This window comes from Vipera berus (genome assembly GCF_964194415.1).
Source record: "Vipera berus genome assembly, chromosome: 2".
In the NCBI taxonomy this organism is placed as follows: domain Eukaryota; kingdom Metazoa; phylum Chordata; class Lepidosauria; order Squamata; family Viperidae; genus Vipera; species Vipera berus.
Window position 1 is genome coordinate 145,328,974 of NC_138203.1, and position 11,517 is coordinate 145,340,490.

Sequence of the window (11,517 nt, forward strand, 5' to 3'; positions counted from 1 at the left end):
TTTGTGATGTACAGTACAAGGTTGACTCAGCCTTCCATCCTTCCGAGGTAGGTAAAATGAGGACCCAGATTGTTGGGGGCAATTAAGCTGACTTTGTAATAATGCCGCTTGGGGTGTGTGTGAAAGCCCTAACAAGCAGGCATATACATAGAATGAAGGCTACTGCTAAGCTTGTAAGCCGCCCTGAGTCTTCGGAGAAGGGCGGGATATAAATGGAATTAAAATAAAATAAAAATAAATAAATTTATTATAATAAAGAATAAGCTGAGAATGTGGGAGACTGAGTTCAAGTCCTGCCTTAGCCATGAAAGCCAACTTTGGGCTAGTCACTCACTCTCAGTTGTTGTTATGGGGAAAATAAGAGGAGGAAGGAGTATTAGGTGTGGTTGCCATATTTATAAAAATAAAGGCAGGATACAAATGAAACAAATAAATTAATATTTTAAAATTTTCATTATAACATTTTACAAGTGCTGGGAACTTTAAAAAGTGAGGCTGGCGCCCATGCCCTTTTGCCAGACATTGGCTTCGCCTTTTAAGTTTTAATCTGGGAATGCATCTTTGACAGAAGACTGCAGAAGCGACCCTGTGGAAAGTGAAACCTACGTAGAATATTAAAGTAGTAGACTTGGATTCTCTTGTTTTTAGTTCAGCTTGTGATGCAATTATAGATGTAACATGTAAGCATTCAGTTGTTGGCTGCTTTGCAGAAAGGCTGAACAGTCTTTTCAGTGCCGAGGGCGACATGTAATAATAAATAGTGTAGATTGCTATTGATCTGGGCAAAGATTCATGTCTAGTACTGCACCTAGACTTCTCAACTTCAGGGGAGGACAGAGAGGAGGCAATGGTTGCAGCAGTAATGAGGAACAGAATTTGCATTGAGAAGACACAGCAGAGGGTTGCAAAAGAGCACTTCCTTGGCAACATAAAAGATTGTGGGTTACGTGGCTCCTGCGGCAAAATCTTACAGTGTGTGGTACGCTCGTACAGGGTTTGAACTTCAGCCAGATAAGCCAGTTTTCAGGATCTCCAAATTTTCATCCTTTCAATTTTCCCCTTCCTTTCCCATCAAGTCAGTTCCACATTCATCGTTCCCTAAGGAAACTGATTTGATCGGCCTGGTGGGTGGAAGATTTGTTTCCCTTAATTTTAAAAAACTTTTTGTTGGTATTTGTCCAGTCCTTGAAATTCTCCCAAACCCGGTGCTTTTTCCGTTGATGCCATAAATAATATCCTTTGACTATATGCATGGTTCCGGAAAATTTAGCCACTAGTACTCAGGATTGTGACTTCAAAAAGCTCTGTGATATTTTATGAAGACTCATTTGTACAGCAGCGCAGTTTTTTTTTACGCCTTCCCTCTTGTTTCAGAGACTGGAAAGGGCACTGAGTGTTTTCAGCCGAGCTCATGACTCACAATTGCTGCCAGCTTCTCTCTATAAACAGTGGGTAAGGAAGGATGTGGTCCTTGCACTTGAAAAGCTCCCACTCGCATAAACCGGAAAGGGTGGGTTTGGAGCTTAGAACCTCATTCCTGAAAGCAGCCATTCAGTGCTTATTTTGTGTCATCTTTTCAGATCCAGCTCCTGCTGGGACTCGGTCATGAAGACAAGGCCAGGGAGGTGGCAGCGGCAGCCACAAACCGTTTCAGCCAATTGGTGGATATGTGGGAAATGAGGTTGCAATTGCTGCTGAATCTGCAGAGCAATGAAGTGGCCGCTTGTGCCCAGGAGGCTTTCAAAGTGGTTAAAGCTAAGGTAGGAACTCTCTTCTGATCTTTGGTTGTATGACTAAACACTTGGAGCCTGGGAGTCATCTGAAACTAGTAACAGTAACATTTTTTTGAGTCATTGGACAGCAACGTTTACCAAATATACAACACAAAAAGTCAAATCAAGTGGGTTGAGATAGAATGCCATCAAAGCAAGGAGTCTTGTTCATACAAATGCAACACAAGCTACTAAAATAACGTGTATTAATAAACTGCAAGTCTAAAAAAAATTACGCTCTGAAGTAAAAATGTATACAAGTAGTCCTTGTTTACTGACTGCCTCATTTAGTGCCTGTTCAAAGATATGGTAGTTGGAAAAAAAAAGCTTTGCAACTAATCCACACATCTTTAGTGTCCTGCTGTCACATGATTGCCATTCAGGCAGTTCACAATTAGTTTCCAATCCGGAAAATTAATGGAGAATGTGGAAGTGAAATTGCTAGTTGTGCTTATGTGATATCTTGCTTAATGATCCGTGTGATTTGCATAAAGTCCAAATGGGAAGTAAGGTCATAAGCCATTGTGGTCCTATGGTTTCCCTTAGCAACTACAGTGCTTAGTGATAGAGTTGCCACTCCCAATTGTGGTCAGTAAACAAGGACTGTCTGTATTGACTAAAACAGAATAACTAACACAATTGCAGGATCTGCTTAGTGATCTGAAATGCTCTTTCCATAAGATCCAACTTGAGAGATCAATGTGGCACTGTCAAAAAAGTCACATTTTACCTTTTTCTCGGGAAGGATGAATGGGGCAGTTGGCAGTGCTCCTGGCAGAGGCAATGAAAGAGCTTTTTAAATTCGCTTCTTGCACTTATAGTAACAAAGGGCATAGTAAGAAAGGGCCATCCATCCCTAGTGGGCCTATATAAGTACTTGCTTACCCATTGTCCATAGGACGATGAGCACTTGTCATTAGGGACATGGCATTCCATTGTGGTAACACCTTCCAATATTGCAATTGCATTCCCCACACCTCTTATATTTTAAAGATCCCAGAGACAAATCATGCAGCTATGAAAATAACACTCAGTTATTTTCTGAGTTCCCCTATTTTTCCTTTGTAAGCTTTTTGCATTGCCTGCGTAATGCAGGACTTCACTTACTTAGTCTGGTCCCTTTCTATAGACGAGAGGCTCCTTAATTTCATCAATATATTTTCTGCTAGACTACTTCAGGAATTCCAGTGTCTTTCAATTTGCCTGCAGGTATTTTATACAACTCATATCCAATACTTTCTTCTGGTTTTTGTTGTTGTTATTCCTCCTTGTAGGACACCTTGCCAATATGGACTTTATGGCTAGAATGGAGTGAAGGTGCCAGTAGCAAAGCAGAGACTGAAGCCCTCTATCAGGTATCATATATTCCATTAAAAAATGAATCATACTGTGAGATTGATTTGGAAAAGAGAGTAAGAATGGTTCCACTATTATTTTAAAAATTAATTTTAGAAGTAATGATAACCTGTGCATTAAAAATAAATAAATTGCAAGATAAACCCTATGATATCATATCTATAGACGAGGCTTTTGTAATTCTGCAAATATTTTGCTGAAAATATATACAGGTAGTTCTCAACTTACAACCATTCGTTTAGTGACTGTTAAAAGTCAAAACGGCACTGAAAATTTTATTTTTATTTTATTTTAATTCCATTTATATCCCGCCCTTCTCCGAAGACTCAGGGCGGCTTACAAGCTTAGCAGTAGCCTTCATTCTATGTATATGCCTGCTTATTAGGGCTTTCACACACACCCCAGCGGCATTATTACAAAGTCAGCTTAATTGCCCCCAACAATCTGGGTCCTCATTTTACCTACCTCGGAAGGATGGAAGGCTGAGTCAACCTTGAGCCTGGTGGGATGCGAACCTGCACTAATTGCAGGCAGCTGGTGTTACTTAAGGAGGCATTAGCCCACTGCTCCACCAAGGCTCTTAGTGACTTATGACTGTTTTTCAACCCTACAACCCTTGCAGCATCCCCATGATGATCAGACTTCAGACACTGGGCAACTGGCATATATCTATGATGGTTGCAGTGTCCTGAGGTCATGTGATCACTTTTTGCAACCTGGCAAGCATAGTCAATGAGGAAGCCAGACTCACTTAGTGTCTGTCTTACAAACTTAACACCTACAGTAATTCACTTAACAATTGTGGCAAGAAAGGTTGTAAAACGGGGCAATTAACAATTGTCACTTAACAATTGCCTTGCTTAGCAACAAAAAGTTTGGCCTCTATTGTGGTCGTAAGTTGAGGACTATCTGTATGTAATTCAGAAATAGAAACATAGGCTTCATTAACAAAAAAAGTGGAAATTTAGGAAGAGTATGAAATACACCGTAGGGACGCAGTGGCTCAGTGGGTTAGGACGCTGAACTTGTCGATCAGAAGGTCGGCAGTTTGGCGGGTCGAATCCCAAGTGCCGCATAACAGAGTGAGCGCCTGTTACTCGTCCCAGCTTCTGCCAACCTAGCAGTTCGAAAGCACGTAAAAAGGCAAGTAGAAAAATAGGGACCACTACAGTGGGAAGGTAACAGCGTTCTGTGCGCCTTTGGCGTCTAGTCATGCCGGCCACATGACCACGGAGACGTCCTCGGACAAGCGCTGGCTCTTCGGCTTTGAAACGGAGATGAGCACCGGCCCCTAGAGTTGGAAACGACTAGCACGCATGTGCGGGGGAACCTTTACCTTTACCTTATGAAATACACCATTTTGGTGTAATGATTAAGGCACCAGGCTAGAAATCAGGAGACTGTGAGTTCTAGTCTCACTTTAGGCATGAGAAGTGTCTGAGTGACTTTGGGCCAGTCACTCCCTTGCAGTCCAATTTACCTTACATGATTTTTGTTGTAGTTGTGGAGAAACTAGGAGGAGAGCATTAGGAACAGTTATATGCTTTGAGTTATTTATCAAAAAGAACAAAAAGTTTTATATATATATATATATATATATCTCCTGAAATGGAGTAAACAAAACACATCGAAACAGTCTTTAATTAGAAATGAAAAGTTTCAGAAATATTGTTGTATTCAGTTAACAAGGATAATTAGGGCCAGAATTTCTATTGCTAAGCAATGCAGTTGTAAAGTATGATGTCACGTGACCATGCCACTTAGTGGTGCAGTCACTGTTGTTAAACGAATCCCAAGCCATTGTTAAGTGCAATGTCATGTGGTTGCTACTTGTGACCTGCTGGCTTTCCATTGACTTTGCTTGTTGGAAACTGGTAGTGAAAGTTGCAAATAGCAGTCACATGACCGTGGAATGCCACAATGTTGTAATTGCAAGCTGATTGTCAAGTACTTGGATCTCAATCATATGACCACAAGGATTTTGAGACAGCTGCAGTTACAAGGACCTGCCGTAAGTTCCCCTCATTCTGCACCATTGTAACTTCAAAAGGACGCTGAATGAGTGGTTGTAAAGCAAAGACTAGTTGTAGACTCTCCAGAGTAGGTTTACTAAACTCTATGAATAGGAGATTGCCAGATTGATGTATATCCTCTAGCTTAGTGGCCCCCAATCCTTTGGGCATCAGGGGCCGGTTCCATGCAGAGAAGTTTTCCATGGACGAGAGGGGGCGTGGTTTCATGTGCTGCCTGCATCCCGCGGATGGGGCTTCGCTTCTTTGGGTGGACCAGTTTCTGGCATGCCACCATCCGGTGCTGGTCCAAAGACCGGGGGTTGGGGACCCCTGCTCTAGGTGAGTCAATAGATCCAATTTGGTGTGGGTAATTGTCACAAAGAACAAAGTAACCTATCTTCTTGACTTTAGTTTCAAAATCCACCTTGGATGCTTAAAAGCTCTGTGTCATTTAATGGACTTCACAATCATTTACATTTAACCGGCAGAAATCTTTACTTGCCACACTTCCTGCTGACTCCATAGCCTTGAAAGAAAAGTACCTTGAGTGGGCTCACAGGACCGGTGGCTATAAGAAAGCAAAGCAAGTCTTCATCAGGTTAGCATAGCTCCTTTTTGTAGCATTATTTAATCACTTTTTTCTACACCTCTCCACCCCTATTTGTTGTTAAAATCAGGTGCCTTACTTACCCCATTACTTCTCTCCTAGGCTGCAGGAGTGCCGCCCATTTTCACTCCAGTTCTTCAAACAAATGATTCAGATTGAAAAGGAACAAGTAAGTAAAGAAGTATTATAAACAAGTGCAGGGATCCGTTTCTTGGTTGTGTTAGTAATTATGGAGTATATTAGTTTCTCAGGTACCATGTGTTTTAATTTTTGTATGGTTGCATTTATTTTTATTTTCAATTGGTTTACCACTCAGTCTCACTTAAATGAATAACAGTGATATTTGTGGAAATATTTACCGATTGTTTGATAGAACAAATGAATAAATAGTGTCAATATTTGTAGCGGTATTTACCAATGTGAGGTTTCTCAGGGAATCAGTGCTTTTTATTTTGTAAAGTATGCTCTGTTAGAAATGGGCCACAGTAAAATACTTCAGCTGATTTTAAAAGCCCCCTAGAAATAGTAATCCTTAATGTGGCAGGCAGATTATTGGCACATGGCCAGTTTCTTCAACATCCTAGCCATCGTTGGTGTTCTTAAACTTATTAAAGGAAAGGGTGAGGTTGACCTCTGGATTCTCTAATATTCCCAAACTACAGTTAAGAAGTCCAGTGCCGGCTGTTACTGCTAGGAATTGTAAATCAACAACACTGGAAAGATCATCATAAATTTCTCATTTTTGTTTTAAAGCATTACATGTCTTAAGAATGGAAAGACACTTACATTATTATGTTTCACACACACTGATTATAGTGGTTGTCTTGGGTGGATAATCAATGTCTTTGCATTATGTAAGGATGTCTTTTGTGGGAATATTTGAGAGGGGGAGCTCTCTGGAGTTTAACATAATACTTCCCTCCAATGAGAGAAGCTGAAACTCCTACACTGACCGCAGTAGTTGGGGATGGGTGGGGAAAAAGGGAGAGGGAGGGTCCTTTTGGTCCTGATGCTGCAGCTATAGGCCTGTCAGGCTCCAAAACCAAGAAAGACATGCAGAATAATTTCTAAGCAGTTCTTGTTATTGTTCCTTGCCTATAGACAGAAATCTTGCCAAAGTAAAGCCATTACTGGCATCATTAAAGATATACTCTCAAAGTATACTCTGAGAATTTCTAACTCTTTTCTCCTAACTGAACTGTCTAAACTGGCTGTCTTTTTGGGCCTCTGGTATGCACCCATTTCTTCCTGGGAACCTGGACTACATTCCACCACAAGGATTGGACCCTACAAGGGGCTCAGAGGAAGAGAGTACTGTAGCCAGCCGTGACCGTGGAGAAAACCAATAGGGCCTCTGAAACTGCTGCCTTCTCTTGCCCTTTCTTGTTGTCCTTCAAGAGCAGCACAGTCAGGACGATTCCTCTCTCACTTCCAGAAGCCTATTCCTGCGCCTGGATTGTTTGCATGCAAACTGCTCCTGGAAGTTGGGAAGGAATGCCCCTGTCAGAGCATCTGCAGCTTAGATTGAAATCTGCAAGATTTCCTGACAGCTAGAACAATTGATCAGTGGAACAACTCGCTTCCGGAAGTTGTGGGTGCTCCAACACTGGAAGTTTTTAAGAAGAGATTGGACAGCCATTTGTTTCAAATGGTATAGGGTTTCCTGCCTGAGCAGGGGGTTGGACTAGAAGACCTCCAAAGTCCCTTCCAATTCTGTTATGGTGGCATGTCACCATGTTGGTATGCATCTAGAAAAGGATTCTACCATCTTGTTCGTTTTGACACTCCCCACCCCTTGGAGGCTCTCGGACACTGCATTACGCCCCAGTTTCTGCTTGCCAATTCATTCCCCCGGTTGTAAGGTTTTGTTTTCTGACCCTTTGGATGACCGTGACTTCTTGTTTAAGACCAAAGGCCTGGCAGGAAGCCCCTGTCTCTCTTAGTCCCAAGATAGCTCCCCATCCCTCCCTTTGCTTCATGTTCAGGTCCGATTAGAATGAAAAGAGGCTAAACTTGAAGTGAAGGAATGGGAGACACAGCTATGATTATGGTCTAGTGAAGAAAGGCAAAAAAAAGAACCAAAAGATATTAATGACTGAAGGGCAGGAAACAAATGTTCTTCACAGGTTATTCATTTAGTAAACAGTGAGACCCCTATTTGACTTACAGGCAGTCCTACACTTATGACCATTTCTTTCACAAATTTGTTTAAAACTTTCAACTGCTACGAAAAAGGTGACATACATCAGTCTCTTGCACTTATGACTGTTGCAGCATCCCTGTGGTCATGTGATCAAAATTTGGTTGCTTGGCAACCAGCCTGTATTTATGACAGTTGCATCCATTTGTAACCTTCTCAGGGGTCTTCTGACAAGCAGTCAGTGGAGGAAGCCAGATTTGCTTAACGACCACCTGATTTGCTTAATGCCCATGGCAAAAAAGGTCGTAAAATTGGGTGTGACTTGCTTAACAATTGCATCGCTTAGCAGACATTCCCAATTGAGGTGACTTAAATTACCTGTACTTGTAAGAGGACGTTGTACAGGGTGAAGTGTGTTAATCAGGAAAAGGTTGCAGAGAACTACTCCTGTGCAGAGTTGTTAATCCTGTATAATGTCCATTAGCAATAGCAATCTTAGACTTATATACCGCTTCACAGTGCTTTGCAGCCCTCTCTCAGCGGTTTCCAGAGCCAGCACATTGCCCCCAACAATGTGGGTCCTCCTTTTACCGACCTTGGATGGAAAGCTGAGTCAACCTTGAGCTGGTCTGGATTGAACTCCTGGCTGTGAGCAGTGAGTTCGCCTGCAGTACTGCATTCTAACCACTGCACCACCACATATGTATGTATTGATATGTATTCATATCAATTCAATTTCATCTTCACTTCCTTGTCAGCATCAAGGTGAGAGAGCGAGGAGTAAGACTCAGCTTCTCTCTTACATACTACATATTATTTTGTAAGATTGCCCCAGAAAGATTTATGTATGAAGGCTGCCTAAAGTTTCAGAAGATGATTGAGATTGTATGACAAATATATTTTATTCCTGTCATTTTATCACTGTGTGTTAAGTTCAGCATGGTAACCACCCACATTTTTTTAAAAAAGGAATCCAGTAAAATATTTAACATCCGAGAATATTATGAACGTGCCTTGAGAGAATTTGGTGCTACAGAGCCTGGTAAGAATTTTTACTTGTTGGTTTTCAAGACTACTCTCAGTTGTCTTTCTGTTAAAGCTGTGGCAATCGCCTGATTCTTTCTGCTAAATAATACCAGATCTTTCCATGAACCAAGCAGAGCTTATTGTGGCAGTTGCTGATTTTTCTTTTTGTCTGTCTTGGAATTCTACAGAATACTGTGTAGTTGAAACATTTCATCACATTTTTATTTTATTCTATTCAAAATATTAAAATGTTTAAAAATTAAAAATTAACTAGACAAGACTACATAAAAATGTGCATAAAAAGAAAAAAACCTATACATCAGGGGTGTCAAACTCACATCACATGACGTATCACAACTTTTTCCCCATTGCCGGCCATGGGGTTTTGCCATGCATCCAGCCCACAGGCTGGCAGTTTGACATCCCTGCTATACATAAATGTTCCCCCACCCATTGAATACTGATAAATACCTTTGAAAGATAATAACTCCTCCCTCCTTGCGAAGCAGATGCACAATTTATAAATTTGTACAACACTATTTACCAACCCACTTTGTCTGACATCTACCTACTATATGGAAACATAGTTAACAGAAGGTTCAAAACCTTCTGTTAACAGCCTATTATTGTATTTCATTCACAGAAAATACACAACAGCTTCTGATCTACCATAAATTACCATAGTCATTGTCTCTGATCCACCCAGGATTATTTTACAGAATACAGTGTAGTTGTAACATTCTAATCAAATACATAGGCAATGTGTTTTTGGCACTGGGAATTCCCTCTTTTGTAGCATTTTCATTATTACAGTATTAACTATGGTTTTTTTATTGAAGATCTTTGGCTGGATTATATCAAAGAAGAGCTGAATCATTCTCAAGGCAAACCAGAGAATTGTGGCAGTATCCACTGGAGAGCTATGAAAACATTGAAAGGAGAACAAGTGGAAACATTTATTTCAAAGTATACATTGCTGCAAGCTGGGCACCTGTGAAAAAATATTTTTTCATTCTAATGGCAAATTAATCTGTTTGTTAGTCTACAACTATGGAAACGTGGCTTTTATTTGAGTCAAATGTATAATGAATGTTCCCTGGATAAATTACTTTACTTGCTACTAAATAATTGCCTACCATCCATATTGTCTCCATGTTACTGGATGTAACAGAAATGTAGCAGTTTTAGATTTTAATTAATATACATATATACTTTCAGGGAAAGTGGAAAAACAAACCTAATTTAGAGTTTATTTTGCTACTGTTTCATGATGGGCCTATTTATATTTTATATATATATTACATTTTATATAACGGAACTGGATTTCATTCTGGCTAGTGAATAGAAATTAGCTGTCTGCCAAGCAAATGTAAATGGTCACATACAGATTGTTCTAGGAACAGCTAGTTTGCGGTGGTTTGTGTAAAAAGCAAAACATGCAAACGGATGCAAACTGAAATGTAGTTGTTCTAGGCAAAAGTATTTTGGGGCATATGGGAGGGAGGGGGAGAGAACAGAAAAAAAGCCTTAGTGAAGTTAGGCTAACTTGTACCAAGTTAGGCACATTTCTTTTTTTAAAAAATGAATCCATACTCGTTATGTAAAGATTCAAAATAAAAAACTGAATTATGTCAAGTGTAAAACTTTGGACATCATCTCTTCTGGTAATGGTGTTCAAAGCCCTTCATGGCATGGGGCCGGAGTACCTTAGGGAACATCTGCTGCCGGCATCAAGCTCCCTGCGCCCTGTGCGTTCCCACAGAGAGGGCCTCCTCAGGGTGCCACCAATCAGAGAATGTCGATTGGTGGCGCCCAGGGGGAGATCCTTCTCTGTGGGCGCTCCGGAGCTGTGGAATCAGTTGCCGGTAGAGCTCCGGATGGCGCCCGATCTTCGCTCCTTTCGTCGCGATCTCAAGACGTTTTTGTTTGTACAAGCCGGCCTAGCCTGATGGGGATTGGTGGGGTTTTTATTTTTTTGTATTTTTAATTTTATTTTTGGGGTTTTATTATTGTATTAATTGTTTTAACTTGGGCAATTATTTAATCTTTTTTTAATGTTTGTATTTTGTATTTGACTTTTGCCCTGTGAACCGCCCTGAGTCCTCAGGGAGAAGGGCGGTATATAAATATTATTAAATTAAATTAAATTAAATTCTGTCTAGGTTGGGCATTTCAGCCACACAACAATCTGAAACATTTCCAAAGCAAACTAGCAAAGCCTTCTAGAAAATAAAGGTTCTGGAATGGTCTCCATGTTTGCCAGACTTAACTATTATTTCAAGAAGGGAGGTCTCAAATATGCAATGCGTGCAAGGAGACCTATGCAGGGTTTTGCAAGGGAGATATTACCTGAGCAAGAATAACTGTAGTAAATAATCAGTGAGGAAGAGATGGTATAAAGTGATGACTTAAAAGTGGGTTTCTAAACTTTACTCCTGGATAACTCTCAGAAGTTCTTTTACATATTCAGAACCTGCCTAGAACTAAAAGAGATCATCATCTGAATGCATTCCAATTGCTATGACTAACCAAGGTCTGGAGTGAATTTAGCAATCAGAAACCTGGAAGAAATATGGAGAAGTGGTAATAAGTTAAAGTCATCCA

At 40.6% G+C, this 11,517-nt stretch overlaps 1 protein-coding gene across 4 annotated transcripts in view; it reads left to right on the plus strand.

Moving 5' to 3' along the window:
• Positions 1–11,162, plus strand: part of UTP6 (UTP6 small subunit processome component) — a 32,508-nt gene extending 21,346 nt beyond the window's left edge. For 2 of the 4 annotated variants that reach the window (XM_081319359.1, XM_081319361.1), the window contains 7 exons: positions 1,375–1,452; positions 1,581–1,760; positions 3,047–3,127; positions 5,629–5,738; positions 5,850–5,916; positions 8,857–8,929; positions 9,753–11,162. In XM_081319359.1, coding sequence (XP_081175485.1) covers positions 1,375–1,452; positions 1,581–1,760; positions 3,047–3,127; positions 5,629–5,738; positions 5,850–5,916; positions 8,857–8,929; positions 9,753–9,910 — 747 coding nt within the window. In that variant the 3' untranslated portion in view covers positions 9,911–11,162. The remainder of the gene's footprint in view (positions 1–1,374; positions 1,453–1,580; positions 1,761–3,046; positions 3,128–5,628; positions 5,739–5,849; positions 5,917–8,856; positions 8,930–9,752) is intronic. The other 2 variants (XR_014025306.1, XM_081319360.1) reach the window with 2 other exon arrangements.
• Positions 11,163–11,517: the final 355 nt, after the last annotated feature.